This window comes from Pteropus medius, unplaced genomic scaffold (assembly GCF_902729225.1).
Source record: "Pteropus medius unplaced genomic scaffold, Ma_sr-lr_union100, whole genome shotgun sequence".
Lineage (NCBI taxonomy): Eukaryota > Metazoa > Chordata > Mammalia > Chiroptera > Pteropodidae > Pteropus > Pteropus medius.
The window spans coordinates 20,608,017-20,631,289 of NW_024340692.1; the positions used below are offsets into that span (position 1 = coordinate 20,608,017).

Below are 23,273 nucleotides of genomic sequence, written 5' to 3' on the forward strand. Positions count from 1 at the left end.
TGATAATAATGTCAATACTTATAATAGCCAACTCTTACTATGCACCAGGTGCTCTTTCAAGTGTTTTACATGTATTTACACTTTAAGTGGAAACTTTTCTTAGTCCATTAGTCAATTTTATAGGCAAAAATTAAGGCACAAAGAAGTTAAATAACTCGCCCAAAGTTATCAAAGTTATAACACTGGTAATTTGTAGAGCTTGGATTCCAATCTAGGATATCTGATTTTTCTTTCTATAATAGACTTTACTTTTTAGAGCAGTTTTAGGTTCAAAGTAAAATTGAACATACAGGGAATTTCAATAAGCCCCTTGTCCCTACACACCCAGAGCCTCCCCTACTATGAACACCCCCCACCAGACGGTACACTTATTACGACTGATGAACCTGGGCTGACACGTCATTATCGCTCAAAGTCCATAGTTGACATTAGAGCTCACCCTTGGTGTCATACAGTCTATGAGTTTGGACAAATGTATAAATGACATGTATTTACCATAATAGTGTCATACAGAGTATTTTCACTGCTCTAAACATCCTCTGCACTCTGCCTATTTACCCCATCCCCCTCCCACCCCTAATTTAACCCCTAGTAACCACTGATCTTTTTATCGTCTTTATAGCTTTGCCTTTTCCAGAAGGTCATATAGCTGGAACCATGCAGTATGTAGCATTTGAGATTGGCTTAATCTGATTTCTCATCACAACACTGCATTGTGCTACTTATTCATCCTATGTATAGTACTGACTCCGCATGTGACATTAGCACAGAAAAAAACCCCTGCAAATTGCATACAACTGATGCATAGCCTCTAAATCATTTCCCTCTTTCTGCATCATCCCCTCCAACCCACTTTTTGCACTTCTCTCAGAGTCATTTTCTAGAATCAGAATTCTAGACCACAGGCACACATCATTATCAACTGTGGAGCCATCCACCACAACCGACATTGGGTTCTATAGTTTGGCATGGGTTATCAGCATTGTGGTGGTAGTGATGATGGTGGTGATTTTTCAATAGGCTACATGTAATCTTAATAATACATGCTGTCTGTTGAGACTCTGTAAAACCAGATCTGACCATGTCATTTCCTATTCATTCTCCTGTTTAAAATCCTTTGAAGGCTGCGCGTTGTGTAGAGGATAAAACCTCAGTCCATCAGCATGGCACCCAATCTAGCTCCATTCTGCCCTGCTGTCTCAGCCTCTGCCACATGGCATATCCAGCCAATAGCTTTTTCACCTCTTTATACACACCTCTTAATCTCCAGCTGTGTGCTTGGCCCATAGCTGCCACTTCTGCCTAGAATGCCTCTTCCTATTCTTTCCTTGAGGCTAACATCAAGGGCTATATCCTTCTCCAAGATTTCTCAGGTGCCCTCAGTCAGAACTGGAATTTCTCTTCCTCTTCCTTTTACTCCCAAATACTTTTTTTCTGAAAGATGACCCAGTCAGCATCAGTTTTTAGTTAGTTGCTTCTTATCTATTTATCACAACTTACCCCATCACTAAACCCAGGGCCCATATCTTTCTCATCTTTCATCCACAGCATCTACCCAAATGCTTTACACGTAGAAGATTCTTTAGGCTTGTGGCATTCAGTTTAAGTAAATGTCAAAAATTCATGCCAAGTAATGTTCGATTACAGTTGAGAAGCATCTCAAGAATAGGCAGATGCTCATAAGCAGAGGTTCTTAAAGTTAAATGTGTGTAAGAAACATCTGGGGATGTTATAAAAATATAGATCCTGAACTTGCCGGTCTGGGAAGAAGCCTGAGATCTGCATTCCCAATAAGATCCCAAAGGCTGCTGATGTTCCCGAGTAGTCAAACCCTAAGGAGCTGTGGTCGAATCAGGTCAGACCCTGATTACTATTTAAGGGAGCTCCAACTATGTCTCATTCCCCATTTCCTTTGTTCATATGAACTATTTCAATAGTCTTCATACTATTAGCTTGTGTTCCTTAACTGGCCTTAACCTCAAATGTTAAAAAAAAAAAAAAAAAAAAAAAAAAGCAATAAGTAAAATAAAGCATGTAATACAGTGATGCAGTTAGTTATTCAAAGAAAAAGCATTGCTCAAGTCTGCCTTTTTCTGAACTCTGAAAAACTTTCCCACTCACTCCCTTTATTACTAGAAATAAGTCTTACAGTATGAATTGCAAACACTGCCACCTTCACTTTTCTTCCAAGAATGTGAAACAATAATTATCTCAATAAAAGATACAAGAGAAACAAGCAAGTTAGCCATTAGTGACAGGCTAAATCCCTTGGTTTTATTTTGCTTTGTTTTTTCAATCATTTGCTTCCTTCATTCCTTTCAGTCAGAAGAAATGATTTGTTAAATCAACACATATTGTTCAATGCCTAGCAAATATGTAGGCCCTTACAATGAGGAAATTTACAGACTCATCCTAACTTGTAAAGTTAAACATTCTACAAGTAATTTACAGACTCATCCTAACTTGTAATTTACAGACTCATCCTAACTTGTAAAGCAAAACATGCTACAAGTACTCCGGTCAGTTAATGCTACAGAAAATAAGAGACAAAAGTGAGTTGAGATAGAGGATGCTTCATGGATGTGTTGGCATCTAGTATAGATCTTAAAGGATGGGCCGAATTTAACAGAAAACTTGGCTAGGGCCAATCAAAATAAAAAGTTAAAAGAGGGAGAAATAAAAGGAAGATGAAAAGCCACAGTATGATATTGTGATTTATAATAAATATATATTTGGCTTTTGTCCTATTCTCAACACAGAGCTCCTTAAACCCTTGAAATTTCGTAAGTGAGGAGAGTTACAGAGGTATTTTAATGAAGTGACTTTAGGACTACTCTTAAGGATGAGGCTGGTTGCCAGAGGAAACAACAATGTGATCAGAGGGTTGGAACTTCAATCCTACCCCCAAAACTCTGGGGAGGGAAGACAAAGACTGAGCTCAATCCCCAATGGTCAATGATTTAATCAATCATGCCTGCGTAATGAAGCCTCCATAAAAAGCAAATGGACAGGATTTAGAGAGCTTCCAGGTGAATGAACAAGTAGAGAAGTGAAGAGAACATGGAAGCTCTGTACCCTTTCCCACATACCTGGCCCCATGCATGTCTTGCACCTGACTATTCCTGAGTTATATATTTTTTTATAACAAACTGGTAATCAAGTGACTAAACTGGTTTCCTGAGTTCTGTGAGCCACTTTAGCAAAATTATTTGAACTGATAGAGGGGATCATGGGAACCTCTGACTTACAGCCAGTTGGTCAGAACTACAGGAAATAACCTGGACTTGTAATTGGCATCTGAAGCGGGGACAGTCTTGTGGGACTGAGCCCTTAATCCATGGAATTCGATGCTATTTCCAGATAGAGAGTCAGAATTTAGTTGAATTGTAGGACACCCCGCTGCTATTGAGGAACTGTCTGGTGCGGAGAAAGAACCCACCCATCTGAAGTGGTGTCAGAATCATAATAGGTTAGTAACAGATTGGTAAGAGAGGAAGGTTTATGAAGTTACTAGTTCTCAACCCTGGCTGTACATTAGATACCTTTCAGGAGCTCCACCCTGAAAAACTCTAATTAATCTGGGGTAGAGTCTGTGCATCTGTATTTTTTAAAGCCCCCACATGATTCTCTAATGTGTAGACAATTCATAAACATTGATGCAAAGTAGGATTAGAGGTTCAGAGGCTACTATATGAAGTTCCTGAATGTCAGATGTCAAGGAGTATGAAAGAGTCAGTGATACAATGAGTGAAATGACAACTATCTAGTTAATTATTTCCTTATACCCAATACACTCAATGCAATTGTGGCATGCCTCACTGATTTTCAATGCCTGGGAACTTGAGCATGGTGAGTTTAGCTCATGTCCATGCCCACATACTACACACTTGCATGGCTTCCATATCTTGTGTAACCTCGCCATAGTCAGAAGCCCATGAAAGAATATTTTCTTTTTACCTGAAACTTTTACCAGAAGTTATGTTAAAATAGCATATTTTAACAATAGTGAAAACACATTCCAGGAAAGGTCTATTGTTCTTCAGGGTTGTTTTTTTTTTCCCAGTCTTTTCATCTTTCTCCCTCATGCTACCACACCTCCTGGGAGCATTGCAGAGCAGAGATTAGCTGCCATACTACATGATTCACAGTTAGAAAAGGAGAATTATTTAAAAAAAAAAAAAAAAAGTATGTTAGAAGGGAGTGTGCTTTACCAGTATTAATGCCTTCAGTTATTATCCATGCTCCTGTTGTCTCTGCAGCTTTGACCAGACCTTGGCTGAAGATCTCCTTTAGTTTGGAGGGCATCTTGAAGCTCTGGATGCCCCCGTGAACAGAAATCACCAGCTTTGGCAGTTCCATCTTCCACTCTTTCAACATCAAATGTAACAGACGTTCCATCTTTGTATCATAAGAAGTTCTAATATACTGGAAGATAAGCATATAGACATATACATAAAATAGTGAAAAATACATGTCAGATAACAATAAACACACAGAAAAGCAATGGAAATGGCCATAACTTGAAAGGAAGTGCCTGACATCTTTTTAAAAGTTCATCTTTGTATAATGGAAATATTTACTTTGAAAAGATCCCATACTCCCTTTACATTCCTTCTAGGAATTACAAGCCTTGGTAGGAAGGCTTCCTCTGATTTTCAAGGTTGGCCCACCAATGTTCTTGAGAAGGTCTCGGGTGAGGCAGACATACTTCAATGTGACAAAAATCACTACTCCAGCAAATTCGTTAAAAAAAATTTTTAAAAATAGGTGAAGTATGGTTTTTCATAAACAGTATGGTTTTTAATTTACTTGACCATTTCACATATTTGCATAATTTAAGATCCAGGAGCATCTACGTTTAATTTATAATTTTACATTCTAACATTTTCCTTTATATATAATTATCCTTCTGAAAATTTTTTTTCCAAAATAATTACTTTTCGCAAAAGAGTCATATCTTTGACTAGTCAATGTAACAAAAAGAAGAGATGAGGAAAATCCAAATCAGCAGGTAGTCCCAGAATCATTTTGCATTTTACCTAAGATTATTGTGTATGACAGGCTTTCTTTTTCCAGAAGATGCAGCCACATACAGACCATTAAAATCATACTGAGATGAATTTCCCTTCCTCAAGAATAAGCCAACCAACGGCAAGACTAAGTCAGATTTAAAGGAAGAAACAAGAGTGGTAAGAAACCATGAATTATGAAACTATACCAAAAATAACCACAGGTGGATATATAAATAGGAATTATCATATTATCCTCCAAAATATGATAGCAATTTAAAACAACTGTCCATTCATCTTTGAAATTCTTAAAATGTTATCCCTTTATGTCATAATTAAAATGTTAGGATTTTTGAACATTGGGATGGTGTGGCCAGCACAGAATGTGAGTAATAGAGAAAAATATAAGGATAACTAGATTCAACTTACAAGTGAGGAGACTGAGTTTCCATGGCTTTATTACATATTCGAATAATAGGGAAAAAAGGACTTTTGCGAAACGGTTTGTGTTTATCCAAATAATGAAGGACAGAGGAGGCAGCTCTGGTTTAGTTCGCCTTCTCTCTACCCTATCTTTTTCTCCCAGGGGCTCCTCTCTTTCAACTATAAGTCCTTTTAGTCCTGGTAGTTATTTTTCCTTGAGATTTCAGGATAAACAACATGATGAAATAAATTATCAGCACTACAGTCTTTTATCCAGAAGGCCAACCAAAGACTATGCTAAAGGTGGTGATGGTTTCCCCTTCTCCTTTATAACTCCCTTAGATTAGGCAGATTCAGACTGGCAAAGATTCACCTTAAATCTTTTGCAGAATGTGATGGTATGAATAAACAGCTAGGAAGAAGAATACAGTGGACAGAGATGAATAACCAGCTCGCTCACAAGTTTCTCTGCTGTTCACTGTAAACTTGAAGTGCAATTCTGAGTCTTCTCTTTTGGAGATCAAATAAAATGTATTCAGGTACATAAGATGTAACCGGAGTCAAATGTTAAGTGTAAAATGTATTAGTGATCAGGAGGTCTGTCTAATCATATTTCAATTCTTCTAAATGTACCATATTCTCCCTTGGCCTTTGCACAAGCTATTTTTTTTGCCTAGAATGGTCTTACCTCTCAGCCTCATCAGATGCCAAACATCTCATTTTCTTTCTGATCTCAGCTTAACTGTCCCTACCTTCCTATGGCTTCCTTGACACTCATACAGCCCCAGAAAAACAGGAGGAGTTATTCTTTTTATCCTCTCAAAGAACACTGTGTTCATTACTCATAACATCCTCATCCTCTGTGGTAATTGTATATTTATTTCATGTTTCCTTCCCTACACTGTAACCAATGTTTGTACATGGAACATATGCTCTTTGAGGCATAGCAAAATACAGGCACCCAATAACTATTTGTTCAATAGACGAAAAAATGAGTAACTGAAGGTGATTATGAATAAATATAAGAAGCAAAGGAAGAAGACTAAAACTTAAAAGAAAAATTACATACAGAGTAATTACATACATACTAAGAGTAAGCTTCCAAAAAGGATTGGAGAGGAGCATAAGGGCTGTTTTCCTGCCAACTAAATAAAACAACACACGACATTAAATGCAAAAGGAGTAATAACTGGAAATGTAGGTTACTGTAGAACCATATTATGAAACTTTATGATGATTGCACTATTAAGAATTGTTTCAAAACCATCCAACTGATGGTCATACTCCAGTGTACAGCTGATTCTGAGCTTTCCTGAGGTGGGCGCCCTATTTTCCCCAGGGAATGCTGCCTCTAATAATGCAGCAGGTGGTGAACAAGCTTAACAGAAACACCTGAGAGATAGCTGAACTGTAAATACTATGCAAATTACATGCAAAATTATCATATTAGGGACAGCACAAAAACTGGCCTGGAGAACCCAGTACTATGATTCAGAGGTTCAGAGAGAAATTTCGCCATTTCCTCCCTGAGAAAAGGCTCTCACAAGGACATAACAGGCAGGAACAGCCACGAGTGAATATTAATTGCTATGGCCATGCTTCAGCTAAAGCCTGCTCTGTGGTAGTAACTTTCTGCATTCCTTAAGACCAGCCCTTTGGCAACTGTCTTAAGAGCAATAAGCCAGTCTCTTCCACAGACGGCATAAGCTTGCAGAAAGAGGTCAGTCAAATAAAGAGCTAGCCACACCACACACACCTGGAAAAGGAACAATGTCTCTCAGACATAAAGGAAAGAGAAGGGTCAGGTCATTTTTGTCAAGAGGTCAATAACGTGGATCTATTTCTGCAATAACACCTGGTCATCTGATCATCTACATTTGGAGATACAGTTTGGAATTTGCATCTTCTGTTAAAAACCAGCGAAATAATGTAGGGTATTAGCAAACCTTGGCATGGTGGATGTGTTCTCCATCTTGGAAATTAATAGTGCCAAAAGTATCTGTAGGGCTTTTCGATGTGTGCTTTTCAACAGACCATTGCTCATTTTCCTCACCGTTGGCAGCAGAAATGGTCCAGGCATAATCTATCCCATCATGGTCTCCAATCAATCGCCCACAGCTACACCTTAAATTTTGAATAAAAAACAATTTCAAAATAGAAAACACACAATTTCAGAACAGAAAATAGATGTAGCATTTCCATATTTTTCTAGGGTAATGTATAGATGAAATACATTAATCATTTTTAAAACTTCACATTAAGACTTATATTAGATTTTTAACACTGAATGATCCTCTAAGTTTAGAAACATCCTCAGTGGTTCTCTCCCTTAGCTGCACATTAGAATCATTTGGAGGAATGTTTTAAAAAATACTAAAAATCTCTTGTACATCCAGGTTCACAGCAGCATTATTCACAATAGCTAAGAGGCAGAAGCAACTCAATGTTCATCAACAGATAAACAGATTTTTTAAAATGTAGTATATACATACAATAGAATATTATTCAGCCTTGAAAGAAACAGAAATCCTGTGGATGAACCTTGAGGAAGTTAATGCTAATTGAAATAAGTCAGTCACAAAAAGACAGATACTGTATGAGTCCACTTATATGAGGTACCTAGAATAGTCAAGTACACAGAGAAAAAGATTAAATGGTGATTGCCATGAGTTGGGGGAGGGGCTAATGGGGAGTTATTGTTTAACAGACATAGAGTTTCAGTTTTACAAGCTAAAATGTTCCGGAGAGTCGTTACACAACAATGTGAATATACTTAATGTTACTAAACTGCACACTTAAAATGGTGAAAAGAAAAATCAAATTGCATACTTTAAATATGTATGGTTTATTTTATATCAACTAAAAATCTCTAACATGCAATACTTAAGGAGAGTAAGAAAATGTCCTCATGTAAAACATAGGTACATCAAAAGGGAGGAATGTTAATGCAAAAAAGATATGCAACTTCAGAGAACTATGTAAACATAGAACTATCTCATGAGAAAAAAGCCATGAAAGAGATTTAACTATAAGCATAAATTAATAACAAATTAATATATGTAATATTTTAAAGGGAGGAAAATTTAATAAATGTTCTTGCAAATAATTAGCAGTTTTGGAAACTTTCATATTTATAGTCATAATTTCTACTATACAAAATAAACTAAGTATATTAAGAGGTTAAATCTTTTAAAACTAAATCTACATACAAACTAACAAAATATAATACTCATCATATTTGTGAAAGAATAAGCTTCTCATCTTCAATGAATTAGGAACAATCAGAGGGAAAAATTAAAATTTGAATACGTAGAACTTCAAAACTTTCTGCAATGAAAAATTATATATCTGAAGACCAAGAAAATTATTTGCATCAAATATATCAGATCATATACCTATTACGTACAAAAAGATTATTATTCAGCTTCATAAATATTTCAGACTTTTGTTTGTATGTAGAAAGCAACATAAGAACATGTACAAATGATGGGGTCTACCTAAGCAAGGAAACAGGATAAAAGATGAGAAGTAGTGAGAAAATGGAAGGGTTCTTTATGAAGGGACTCTTGACTCAAAGGGAAGAGGAATAATCTCAAATATACAAAATATACATAATCAAAATCTGCTAGTGAGAAATGTGTCATCTGGTCATCTTTTGGAGCACTGGTCCCTCTTGAAAATAAAAAAGTATCTCTTCATTAACTGAATATTGCATCTCACTGTGGCATTATCTAAACAGAACATCTGTGCAGGCAACTACAATTCACACCTGGAGACATAAATCACTACTCTTCATACACCAGTCTTCCATTAGAATCCACTTTGTTCTAAAGATTTTTCTAGTCTGTGCATTTAATTTGAGTCTATATAGTTTTATTCTAGTTTTTTCCAGTTCATTAAATTATGTGAAGGTGGCCCCAAAGAACCTCATCATCCCTCAAATTGAAAAAAATAAATTAAATTTTAAAGATCCCATGTTCATCCCTTTAATTATAACTTTCAGAAGTCCCAAATTATATATCACTAACAAGAACCAAAGGATTCTCACCTTGAAAATCAACTTTATAAAGATGCCTCCTGTCAATTCTCTCCCAAATTGTTTTTATAAATTACATAAAATATCCATCAAAATCTTAAAAGTGACAAAGTGATTCCAAAATTCATATGGATGTATAAAAGTGTCCAAAAGACAATATTTAAAAAAAAAGAATAAAGCATAGAGGACTTGCCTTATCAGGTATAAAGATATATTCTGAAGCTATAATAATGAAACGTAGTAGCATTTACCAGGAACAGAAGAAGTAGATCAATAATACTAAAAAGAAAGCTCAGAAACAGAGCTATAGATATATGGAAATTTAGTATATAACATAGGTGACATCAGAAATGAATGAGCCTAGGACAGACTACTCAGTAACTGATATTAGGACATTTGGCTCTCCATATGGAAAAAAAATCAAACTAGGTCCTAACTACATACAAAAATTTTAAGTTTTAACTCTTTTTAATTTCTGGATAGTGTGAAGATAGATGCTTTTCCAGTATTGTTCATATTAGTTACTTCTGAAGGTTGTAAGTTTGGGAGAGACTTGACAGGGAGAGATTCTGAAGAAAAAAGTAGGAGAAATAAATAAAACCTTTCACTTCAGTATATTTTTGTTTGCTTTGAATTTTAACAAAATTTTAAATAATTACTAAAATGAGAAAAAAAATTGAGGAAAAGGTAAAAGAGGTTAGAAAAATAGGAAGTTTTCCCATAGTATTATGGACTAAATTGTGTCCCCCAAAACCCATATGTTAAGCCCTAATCTCCGATATGCCTATATGTGGAGATAGGCCCTTTAAGGCATCAATAAATTTTAATTGAGATCACGAGAATGGGGTTCTAATCATAGGGGACTAGCGTCTTTACAGGAAGGAAAACAGACACCAAAACTCTCTATCAGCAAGTGTATAGTGGAAAGGCCATGTGCAAGAAGATGAGTGTTTGCAAAGCAAGAAAAAAAGCTTCATCAGAAATCAATCTTAATGGCACCTTGATCTTGGACTTCCAGCCTCCAGAACTGTGAGAAAATAAATGTCTATTGTGTAAGCCACCCAGTTTGTGGTATTCTGTTATGACAGCCTGAGTGGACCAATACACCCAGCAACCCTATCCTTCCTCTCCTACCTTATCTATGGATGGTGTTTTCCTTTCCCCATAATTTGCTAAATTTTGGATTCTGAATTTTTTTTTTTTTAACCAGGATAAATTTAACATCAGCTCAATCTGTAACGTAAACTTCAGGATATGATAATTTTAAAATTTTCATATTCCTCCACTTACAAAAGATAAAAGTAAAACCAGTTACTAAGGCATAGTTTAAAATGCAAGTCGCTATTAAAATTTGCACTAAATAGTCCTAAAGAGTTATTTTTGCCCATAGTCTTGTGTGATATTGTGATTTGTAATAAAAACGTTTTTGCTCTTTATCACCATTTCTGGCACAGAGCTTCTAAAACCCTTGGAATTTCCTAAGAGATAAGAGTAATAAAGGTACTGGAAGTTGAATTAATTGTCAATGGCCAACGATTCAATCAATCATGCCTATGTAATGGAACACCCATAAAAAGAACAGAAGAACAGAGTTCGAAGAACTTCAGATTGGTGAACACGTGGAGCTGCTGGGAGAGTGGCACACTTAGGACATGAAATCTCTGTGCCCCTTCCCACCTATATTGCCCTATGAATTTCCTCCATCTGGCTATTCACCTGTATCTTCTTTAATATGCATTATAAGAAATTGAACATAAGCAAATGGTTTTCTGATTTATGTGAGCTGCTCTAGCAAATTAACTGAACTATGGAAGGGGTCATGGAAACCTTTAATTTGTAGCCCGTAGGTCAGAAGCACAGATGACAACCTGGACTTTCAATTGTATCTGAAGTGGGGTTTTGAGGGGTGAGGGGTAGTCTTGAGATCTTAACACATGAGATCTGACATGATCTCCAGACTGTGACAGAATTGAATTAATTACTTGGTGGTGTTGGGAGAAAAAACAAACATCAGAATTAGTGTCAGACTTGGACTTTGGTATGCACATGACTTACAAGTTACACATCAAAAACAGTGCTGTATGTGCACAAAGTATCTTCATTATCCAATTAAATGTAAGATAGTAAAATGAAAATTCAATGCTTTATAAGTATTTCAATTGGTAGAAGCTCTTGTCAAAGGCCTTAGCTGTTTACATGTCTCAGTAATTCACATAATCCATTACATTCAAATAATCATTCTCCTTCCAAAAAAATCTCACATTTCTTTTTTAAAACTTCCCTTGGAAAGGTATATGGGATGCACCAATAAAGTCCTTTCATTAGGTCATTCAAGATGTGAAAAACTATTCCAATGAATTTTAGACAGAGTGCCTAAAAGTTAAAAGAAATGTTATTTATCTAAGTCTTACCTGATTAAATTCTGGCAGACCTGGCATCCTGCAGTACATCTAAATTAAAGAAATAAAATCTGTTCACTTACTAATATATTTGAAAACATATTTAATGCTTTTGTAGTAAATATCTATTATCTTCCACGGTCTGGAAATCAAAGTTTGCTGAGTACTCATACATCATTCCCCAAATAGTCCAATGTCAGTTATTAAATGACAGCAACTGTGATCTAATTAATAGAATACTGAGTTCGGACTCAAAATACCTGGATTTAAACCTCACTGATTTCACGATTCTTATAATCCTCAGTGTTCATGTCTAAAAATAATATCTGCCTTATAAAGTCATTAAAAGGATTATCTGAGATAATACATGAAAAGTATCTTACGGTACCTGATACATTGCAGTATGCATAATGGTAGCTATTATTATTAATATAATTTATACTATGAAGATTATACAGAGTTCTTGAGAATCAAGGAAGAAAATATACATATACAATTTTCAAAGCATACAACACTATCAAATGAAAGGACAGTTTGGATTATTTTTCCCCCCTCTTTTAATTCCCCTAACACACAGACTTCCACTCCTGACGTACGGATGTTGCCCCTTTCCCCTTTAGGCTGGATCTCTGAGGAGACGGGGGCAGGGGCCGGGGGGGGGGGGGGGGAGGCAAGGGAGGAGGGGGGAAGAAGAAGGAAGGCGGAAGACCGGGGGCGATGGCGCATCTCCACCCTGGCTCACAGCACGGCACATCCAGGGCCTGGCCACCCCCACCTCCCTATCCTTGGAGGCCTGGAGCGTGCGCTGCCTGCCTATCTTCCCTGCCACACACACACACACACACACACACACTGCCCCTCCCTCTCCTCCCACTACACACACACACACACACACACACACACACACACACACACACCCACCCCGGCCTGGCACCCCGGGGTATGGTCTGTAGCTCCACCTGGAGTGAGTACCCAGGACCTTCTGAGTGTAAAGCAGACCTGCTAATCAATACACTATGGAGCCACCCAGTTTGTATTATTTTTAATGATTCTTTTTTCCGATTTAAAAGAAACTTCTGGATTTGGGGGTTGGTATTGTGGTCATCAGTGATCACGTTTGAGGTGTGATGAAGAGAAGAGAACTCTAATTAAAATAGTGAAAGAAAAGGTAGTGTTTACAGAATCAGAGTCATTCTAAATTATTCAGAAATGAATATTCAGGCCTTTCATGTCTTCCTGTCCTAGCCTTTTGGGAATGTCTTTTCTCAGAAGCTTCACTTCAACAAGTTCAGAAGACAAGGAAAAAGACCATGTAATCAAGTCTATCAGATGTTTATTAGGAGCTACAAAAAGAATCAACAAAAGATAAACTTTTATCTAAATTTAAAATAATGAAGTACCACCCTTTTCCTATGTACCATAAGGAAGACAACTGCATGGAAACTACAATTTTGAAAACTTTACAAGGATCTAAGAAAAAGGTTGGCACAGGAGGAACGGCCATAATCATCCGTTAACTTTTTTTACAATCACACAAAAATAGATTTTTTTCTCATAAAATGTAGTGTACCTTGGACCATTCATGGAATTATGATCATTGATATTCTCCTTGAGTCTATGGGCTAATGACCTATAGTTTATCACTTTTCATGAGGTTCAAGGTGACTGTGAAGATGATTTTCCATGTATAGAGCAGTAGGAGATGCCTGAGCTCTGACTGCCTTCCATTGCAGCTACCATCACATTACAGGATGTCATAAAAGATTTAATAAGCATTTTATAAGCAGGTAAAATGAGAATTTCTAATCACAGGGCTAACAAACCACAAGTAATTCAATGAGGGTACGACTAGTAAATATTTAACAAAGGCAAGGAACACTTTTAGTCATTCCCCACGAACTAGAATTTCACTAACCTCACCATGCTACCTTTCATAAGCAACTGTGACTGCTAAACTTCAAATGAATATTAGACCAAGTACTTAAAGGAATCTAAAAATAGAGTGGTTCCCCCTAACTAAAATACAATTGTGCCTTGAACAACATAGATACTAAGTGCACAGGTCCATTTATACAAGGATTTTTTCAATAAATATAGAATCAGCCTTCCATATCCCCAGGGTTTGCATCTGTGGATTCAACAGTATTTTTGATCCAAGGTTCAGAACCCATGAATGAGGAAGGCTGACTCTGCATTTTTCTGTGCCATTTTATATAAGAAACTTAAGTATCCACACATTTGGGTATCCAAAATAGACCTGGAACCAAACTCCCTCAGACACTGAGGGTACTTAAGTTTTAGGGGGGTCAAAAATTATACGCAGATTTTTGACTGCACAGGCGATCGCTGCAAATAACCCCCATGTTGTTCAAGTGTCAACTGTGCTACTCTCCTAGTTTCCTTTCAATTTCTTTTCCCCAAGGGCAGTGCCACCCAACCTTATTTCATGGACCCAAACATCCTGGGGAATTTTTTGTAACCCATCCTACCCCTCCCTATCTTTCACTGGCTGCTGTTTCGAATTTTGTTCCATAAATAGAGCCTCCAAAGGGTTGTCAAGAAAAAAAATATTTTTTTAAAAAAAAAAAAGGAGGGAGGGAGGGGTTGTCAGTCAAAAACTCAAAGTAGTCAAACTCAAATCATTCTAAATGGCCATTATCGCTCAAGCAAACCCTATGGGAAGAAAATGGAACTAAAATTGACTGTCAGCATAATCTGAGCAGTGTCCTGAAATATTTCAGTTACTACTTTAGTTGGGGATAAGTAACATTCACAATCATTTGAACGTTCGATATATAGAAGTTATACATTTTTTATCCAAACTCGATGGCATGGATGTAGAACTAGCTATTTCCCTGATATCTATCCTCCCATTAAGAAGAACAGGAGCATCAAAGATAAAACAACAGAGCAAAATCTACCATAATATTAGCATTGGCTCCATCAGGATGTTAACATTCCGATGGACTTTTTTTGCTTTATATTTCATTGTCATTAAACAGACATTTCTCAGGAGCTTACTGTATGGCAGGCACTGTATTAGGCCCTGGAGTTGGAGTGAGGTACAAAATTGACAAGGTCCCTGTACTTACCAGAAAATCTGGTAGTAATTTCGACAATAATCATCTACTATTTTATAAAGACAAAAAAAAAAAACCCAAACATCAATTAAAATAAATACTAACTTTATAGATATTATCAAATTCTTTAAACAAGTCACATTCCTAAGTTTCCACGAACAGTCCTCCAAGTACCATAGCTTTAAAAAGAAAAATGCAATTCAAAATTGTACCTGTGAGAGTCTTTTGAGCTGGGTATGATTTTGTTACATTCTCTCTTTTCGAACACTCCTTCAATCCAGGATTTCTGGGACTAAATAGAAAGTGTTGTTATTTTTATATTCTAATTAAGTGAGCAAACATTGTAGCCACAGTAGTTCAGGTAGGCAAGATATATTTAGATATTATGGACACTAATTAAAATGCCAATACCAACACCAAACAGGCTAAGCATTTACTGGCTTTTATTACAAACAACATAGACACAAATAAAGCAAATGTGTACACAAAAATATTCACAAAGTTAACTGATCCATAATCACATCTTAAGTGAAAGATCCCTAAATGTGCAAACTCTAACAAGGAAATAAAGATATAACTGATGTGTTCTCTTAATTCTGCTATAAAAATTATGTTTAAATCTTATGCCATAATCCTATAGAGTGAATATCAAGCTCTCAAACTTCAAAATTCTCATTCATTAAGTCCTACTTTGACTAAGACTTCACAGGATGCTGGAAAGAGAATCAGAGGAGAAATGCAACCTCAGCAAGATCTGTAAAAAAAAGTTTCAATCAAAAATGGAACCGAAGGATTCCACAAAATGGAGAATGTACCCTCAGAAGAACAGAACTTAAGAACTGAGAGACTGATTTTCTGTAAATGCCAGATTTGCAGAAGACTGAGACTTATCTCCTGACCAATAAAATATCCACTAAGAATCATTCCCCATCCTCAAGCCAATGGACTGGGCTTGCTTAAGGCAAAGATAAACCTTTTACTAAAAAGGTTATATGTCTGGGATATCACTACCCACCATGATCTGTCCAGTTAGGAATTTATGATCAGATCACCCTGTGAGGAGCTTTCTCTCACTGGATTTATCAATCTTATCACAGGACTCCTTTTTTATCCACGATACACACATATGTGTAGAGCAGTGATGAATGGGCAGTGAGCCAGATTCTACAAGGGAGCTTTTTCAGACTCTATGTTAGTGTAGTCCCCTCTCTCACTCTTAAAGCTATTCTCATTTTACAGTTGAAGGAAATGCACTGGGCCAGAAAACACGTTATAAATCCAGTTATGGAACCTCATTATCACACTGTCCACAGGTTCCTAAATGATTATGAAGGAGTTCAGGACATGCCATCCAGAAATATCCTACTTTGATATATGGATTATTCTGAGATGTAGATACTTGAAAAAGAGCAAATGCAGAGAGACTTTTTCTGAACTCCCCTTATCTGCCTAAAGACGGATCTTCCAAAAGGAACTCAATTAACATGAATTTCTTCCCTAAAAGTTTCAACAACCAGGGAAGATTGACTCTTATCACAAGAGAAGATACTAGAAGTGACAACCAGACAAACTTTGTCAGAAACTGTCATATCTCCCATCTATTCTTCTAAGGGCCCATCCTTAAAAAATCATTACTCTCTCCTAAATTGCCTACATTCCCTGCTCCTTCCCCTTACTAAGAGACACTAAGTTCCCAAATCTCAGCTTTTTCTTGGCAGGGCTGGGGGGGGGGTGGGGGGTGGAGGAGTATTTACTTTTGTTTTCTTGTAATGTCCCTGTATACATAATATTAAAAATTAGTAAATTTGTGTATCTTTTCTCCTGTGTATCTAGTCTGCTGGTTGTGCCAGTTTATTTTATAGACCCAGCTTTCAAACTTAAGAGAATAAAGGAAAAGCTTTTCCTCCTCTTCAATTACAAATGAACCACTTATGGAATCCTTTACATACTTCAATGTGAAACTCATAGACCTTATTCAATATGCACAACCCTAAGCATAACTGTTCACTACAGAATAGAACTGTGTATTGTTAACCTAAAAATGAAAGGCATTTCAAAGTACTGTTCCTGAATAGCTATTCTTATTGATCTCAAATAAAATGCCTGTTGTCTCTCACTTTGAAAGGCCTTTTTGTTTTTTTAGTTTAACATATCTGGGTGTAACTGAACAGGATCTAAAGTGGCCTCATCCTCATGATCCTGCATCCCCTATAACTGAGTATGGTACTTAAAGAGTCTCTTTTGTGCTCACCACTTCCATGGATTGCTGTCTCCTTGACTGTGAAACATTCTTAGGTCAGACCTCCCTCCTTTTTGGTTGAGGTCAAATGCCTTTCTTTATCTGAGATCTGGACTTTTCTCCTTAAAAGAGGGCTTTTTTCTCCCTCAATAGGCAGTTGCCCCAGGTACCAGCACGCAATGGAATGCCACAGGAGCAATGAAATGCTATTTCTATGGTTAAGTTTTATTGCACTCCTTTGTTTCTTTTGTCTCTGTTATGTTGCTTATCATAAGAGATTTCATAAGGAGAGGAACCCAAACATCTGGGGACAATAAAATGCATTTTTAAGTGATAAACAAAAGTTTCTAAAAGACAAAAATAATTTCTAAATTCATCCTAAAAGAAACTTTGGCCATCTGAGCAGGTACTCTAGAATTTCTTACTGTTTGTCCTGCTAGAAACATGACAAGATATTTCAAAGAATTTAACAACTTTCTGCTCAGAAATTTGGCAAACTTAGAAGTCTAATAGAACTTTTTAAAGTGTTCTCAGTAACTTTAAAAGACCTTTTATTTTTAGGTTAGCAGCATATTCAAAGTCCAGATCTCGTTAAGCAAAAGAAGTGGGAGTGGGCGAGGACACAGATATTATTTCCATGCATTTTAAACATATCTACAAGGACAACCCAGATCTAGTCCTTGTAGATATGTTTTTTATATATTAAAAGAATGTCTTTTTATATATTAAAAGACATTCACTAAATTGGTAAAACACTAAAATAGTACAAATCTAGAAAAATCCAGTCACAGAAGTTAGAATGAACTAAACAAACTAAACTCAAAATCTATTTATTATAACAAGATATGACACAATCTTTTAGAATCAGCAAGCCCTGTCCCCTGTTCAAAAACATTAACAATTTCCTTTATTCATTCCCTAAACTTTTATTAAGTACCTAATTTTTGCAAAGCACCAAGAAAGGTGTCACAGGAGAGTTAGTATGTCTTCAAATAGTTCTGAATTTCTAAATATTTGAATTCATTCAACATATATTTTGGGATAGGCCTCCATGTTGCATGCTGGGATTCAAAAGCAAATAACACAAGCTCTGAAGGCACTTAGAATAAAAAGGAGACGATTTATATTAATAAATTAATACCATTAAACTTCATGTGTGCCAATTAACTATTAAAAACAGCTCCAAATAAGGTCCTTAATTTAGAGGCCATGGACGAAAAGGGATTCTAAGGAAAGTAACCTCACAGAGTGATCTGATCATAAATTCCTAACTAGGAAAGTCATGGTGGGTAGTCACACCCAAGCACATAACTGCTTGTTTTAGTAAAAGGTTTATCTTTGCCTTAAGCAAGTCCTGTCTGTTGTGCTTGTGGATCTAGGTTAACATACCTTTGAAATGCCAAAGTAATCATCTTTTTTCAAACTCTCAAAAAAGAAGCAACCACCCTCAAGGAAGCTCATGATCTTGTTAACTATCTCATAATCTAATTGCCACCTTGCTTTCTCCCACTTTCAGGTCATCTTCCTTACCTCCTTTCTTAATTCCAAATGCTTCAAAAACAAAAAACAACAAAAAAAAAAACTGTAAAACTGTTACTCTTGGGAACATTTGAGATCTTTCTTACCAGCAATTATCTTCAGTCTTGGTTCAAATAAACTCTTGTTAAAATTCTTTACAGGTTCTGAGGTTCTTACAGAGCCTAAATGTACAAATTAAGCAAGCTGCGCTCAACAACTCTGTTCTTTCATAAGGCTAGATAGATGACTCTAGTAGGACTATCTGGCCAAGTTTCTTCATGCCTGTTTGCTCATCTATTAAAAATGGAGATAATAATAATACTTCATAGGGATGTTGAAAGGAATAAATAAAGTCTTAGAATTCTCCCTGGGACTTAGTCTCAATAATGGTAATATCAAAGGTGAAATGAGCTTTGTTTGGTGGCCTGGGAATTTAACTTTGATGTAATTTTTCAGAGAAAAATACTTCCTTACCTTCAAACCTTTCCACCTAGGTCCTCTCATATTTTAAATGATTTTTACAGGTCCACTTCCCCCATTTGACTCTATCTCCTACAAGCTCAGTCATTTCCGTTGCCCCAGGGTCCAACCCAATAACTGTTGAATGAGCAACAAAATAAACACACTTAAACTAGAACTTTAGGAATCCATGTATAAAATTTTTCCTCCAAAGGTGTAAACAGGAAACCTGTGCCAATAAGAATTTGGAAACTTTCTGCCTACAACTCCCATTTCTTACTTCAATAGCCCAATCTATGTAGGACAAATAGCCAACATGCTGTCTTATACCAATTGTAGCAGCAAATTGTCAAGGTGGTGGTAGCTGACAGTGGAGATTATGCCATTTCTGCAGTCTTCATTGATTGGGTGTCTTTTTATATACTAGGAGGTTTTGTTTGTTTAATTGTTATTTGAAGAGGAAATGGCAGAGAACAGAGATATGAAATAATATTGGTCTCAGGCTCAGTGTTGGTCACAGTTTGCCTCATCCTAAAACATAATCACATTTTACATCTAATCTCAGGCCTGGGATAAGGGTGGAGAATTGCAAAGAAATGTCCAAAGACTAATCCTCCCACAGTAGCTATACATGAACTAATCCCTTCCTTCACTGAAAGTATTTCTGTACTGGAGCTTTTTAGGGTTTCCAGATAACAGATTTTTCTCTCAGGGGAACCTCTGAGAAGGCATAATCTTAGAGGCAGTCCTTAATTTTTTTATAAAAATGTATATGTGAATGTTTTAACATCCAGAAGGCTATGTGACTGGAAGTGAAAAGGTACACAAGTAACAGGCCATGCATTTTCTTAAACTTTAAAAAAAAAAAAAACAAAACTAATATCTAACAAATATTCCAAGTGAAACTGACTACTTACTCCCATTTTTATGTCTCACTACCTTATACACAACACAATACTCACAATCCTTAATTGTACTTATTCAGTTGTTTTTCTCTTAAAATTATTGTAATCTACTTCAAGACAGGGCATTATCTTAATCTACAACACCAGAATGGATCAAATAGAGAAGAAATATTTTCAAACTCCACATTGACACTTGATATTTTCTCTATACAGCCCCTCCCTTGGAGCAAGGACCTCTTCAAACTGAGTGAGTGGACTTCCACAGCGTACAATCTATCGGCTGAGGGAATTCCATCAATGCGAAGCGGGCCCATCCACTTGGAAGAGTCAGCTCAGGGTCTTCTGCATGGTTTTGTCCACATTCTGCAGGGATACCTTATGGGACTCACTTGATCTAAGATTAATGTCCCAGGCAAAGGGGATCTAAACCTAAAATAACCAAAACCCAAGAATCTGGTTCACCAACACTGCCATGAATTGACCTGACTGGTTTTCCAGTTAAAAAATTGTCAACAGAAGAAACATCCAAATCCATAGAGAATTTTTATGAGAGTCTGAGCCCAAACTGATAACTGCTGGAAGCAAAATTTCAAATGCTTGAGTGAATAAGTTTTTCAACTTCTTTTATGCACGTGAATTTAAGGAGGGAAGGTAAAGAAGATTACATTAAGGTGGGAGAAAGCAAGGCAGGGATTAGGTTACAGCATAGTTAAGATTATTTGCTCTCTTTGAGGGTGGTTACACCTTGGAAGGGTATTACTTCTGGCATTTCAAAGATGTGTTAACCTAGATGCACGGGAACAAGGAACAGGGCTGGCTTAAAAGAAGTTATAGGCCTGGAGCATGATTGCCCACCATAACCTGCCCAGTTAGGAAGTTATGATTTATTACACACCCCTTTCTCATCCACTCGATCTTTACAGGAGGCAGCATTTCAGAGTATTTTAAGAACATCAAATAACATCAAAACTGTGTGTGTGTGTGTGTGGGTGTGGGTGCGTGGTGTATGGGCGTGGGGTGTGGGTGTGGTGTGGGTGTGGGTGTGTGCTGCAGCAATGCAGTGAAAGGTAAGCACAGTTTTGCTGGTAGTGATTGCTTTGGTAACGTCTTTAAAAATGTACTGTCAAGTAAATAACACAATTCCCCAAAATGCCATTTCTCCCATTTAGGTGAGAAATTTTACTAACATTTTCACATACTCCCTTGTTGAGCAAAGTCATTTAGAACCTCAGAATAAATTTCTAGATCACATAAATTTATGAGTACATGACTAAAATGTTTATGAGCCTAGTGCGGAATTGGAAGAAGTCAACAGTGAACCTCCAAGTAGAGCATATCATAAAAGTTCGAAGTAAAATAATTTCATTCCCCGACCCTTCCCTCCCCAAACTGGTAAAAGCTCTCATTATATCCATCCAAAAATACAATTTCAAATAGCAGTGGCAAGACATTCTTTCCTGTGAAGTCACACATGCTTCACCCTTATCCTGTCTTCTGGGGAATAAAATATACAAACAAAATGCTTACAATTTCAGATCTTGTTAAGTCATTTTGATAAGAAGGGAAAAGGAAATGGGAGGTCCCTATGAGTATTCTTTACAGCTACCCCGAGATAGAAAACACTGAGTTTAACCGAAGTTGGGCTTATTTGTTGTATAAACCACTCTAATATTTAAATTTTCAAAATGGATAAACTCAATGTTCACCAATTTCCAAGCAGTCAAATATCCACAAATTTATCCATGTACACAGATGGTCTTTATTTATGCTGCAAATATCTTGTTAAGTTATCCAAAACTTTACTAGGATTACATCTGAGTGAATCGCATAGTCCAAAAAATCTTTTCTAGGGGTGATTAGTAAAGCTACACTCTTAAATAATTGACTTTTAGGAAACCCACCAACCTTTGGGACAATAAAGTCTTTATTAGAAACTAAAAGTTAAAGGCAGTTTTATTTGTGTCCTCCACAGTAAAATTTATATATATAATGGAGATTACTTGTTTTATTTTTTCAGTGAAGCAAAGCAGAAAGATCACTGCAACAAGATTTTACTTCTTAAAATTTGATCGTGACAAAAACTACATATTTAACTTAGACAAATTCAAAATTTTTGCTAAAAGAATAAGAGAGAGGATTAAAAAAGGAAAATTTTTTTTTTAAGTTTGGGCAATTTCGCTACCATTCCATATTCAAAAGTGTGTTATACCCAAGAACAGCAGTTCAACTTTTGGGGCTTAGGACTCCTTCATATTCATAAAAATTACCAAGGACCTCTAAAAATCTTTCATTTATATGTCTACCAATATTCACATATTAGAAATTAAAACTGGGACTCATTAGTTCATTTAAAATAATAATAAACCTATTACATGTTAGCATAAGTAACATTTTTATGAAAAAAAATTAAGATTTATGAGATGAGCACTGTCTTTTATTTCTGTAAATATCTTTACTATCTGGCTTAAGATAGCTGGATTCTCATATCTGCTTCTGCATCCAACCTATTGCAATGAGTGATCTTGGTTGAAGTATATAAAGAAAATCAGCTTCACACAGACATGTAGTTGGAAAAGGAAATAGTATTTTAATAGCTTTTTTAGATATTGTGGATTCGTGATATACCCCAGGAAAACACCACTATACACTCATGAGAGGATTAGCAAAAAAGGCAAATAATGTCTTAGCACCATTATGAAAATAATTTTCATTTTGAGGACCCTTTGAAAGGGTCTCAAGGATCCCCAGGGGTCCCTGGACCACACATGGAGAACCACTGCCCAGAGTGACTGTATGTAAGCAACTGTGAGTGAGAGACAGGATCTAAAAATCTTTCATTTATATGTCTACTTAGTTGGTCTCAGGTCCCACAATAGATCCTGTCTCTCACTCGTGCCTACATGCAGTCATTTCTGGGCATGTCTTAGTCTAAGTATCTCATCTCAATGAGTGTGCTGTATTCAACATTCCCTATTTAATCTGGTACTCAGCTGAAGAAAGTACCAACATAGAGAAAAAGCAATTAGAAATCAAATCTTCATATACTATGTGGGCAATGCAAAGGACTTTTTAAGGACAATTTTGACTGCATTCCATTTTTAACCATAAGCTGATTTTAGTGTCTACAACATCCCCCCTCTCGAAGATGTCACTGAAGGATGACAAGTGTAGGATCAGCCCTTCATAACCCATAGGCAGATATAGT

At 36.4% G+C, this 23,273-nt stretch overlaps 1 protein-coding gene across 10 annotated transcripts in view; it reads right to left on the bottom strand.

The window, feature by feature from the left end:
* Positions 1-23,273, bottom strand: part of TRPM6 (transient receptor potential cation channel subfamily M member 6) — a 156,385-nt gene that overhangs the window by 79,686 nt on the left and 53,426 nt on the right. For 6 of the 10 annotated variants that reach the window (XM_039842886.1, XM_039842429.1, XM_039842897.1 and 3 more), the window contains exons 2-5: positions 15,160-15,239; positions 11,880-11,918; positions 7,379-7,556; positions 4,212-4,425 (exon numbers count right to left, since the gene is read on the bottom strand). In XM_039842886.1, the coding sequence (XP_039698820.1) occupies positions 4,212-4,398 (187 nt within the window). In that variant the 5' untranslated portion in view covers positions 4,399-4,425; positions 7,379-7,556; positions 11,880-11,918; positions 15,160-15,239. Of the gene's footprint in view, positions 1-4,211; positions 4,426-7,378; positions 7,557-11,879; positions 11,919-15,159; positions 15,240-19,178; positions 19,302-23,273 lie in introns of all 10 variants that reach the window. The other 4 variants (XM_039842610.1, XM_039842540.1, XM_039842834.1 and 1 more) reach the window with 3 other exon arrangements.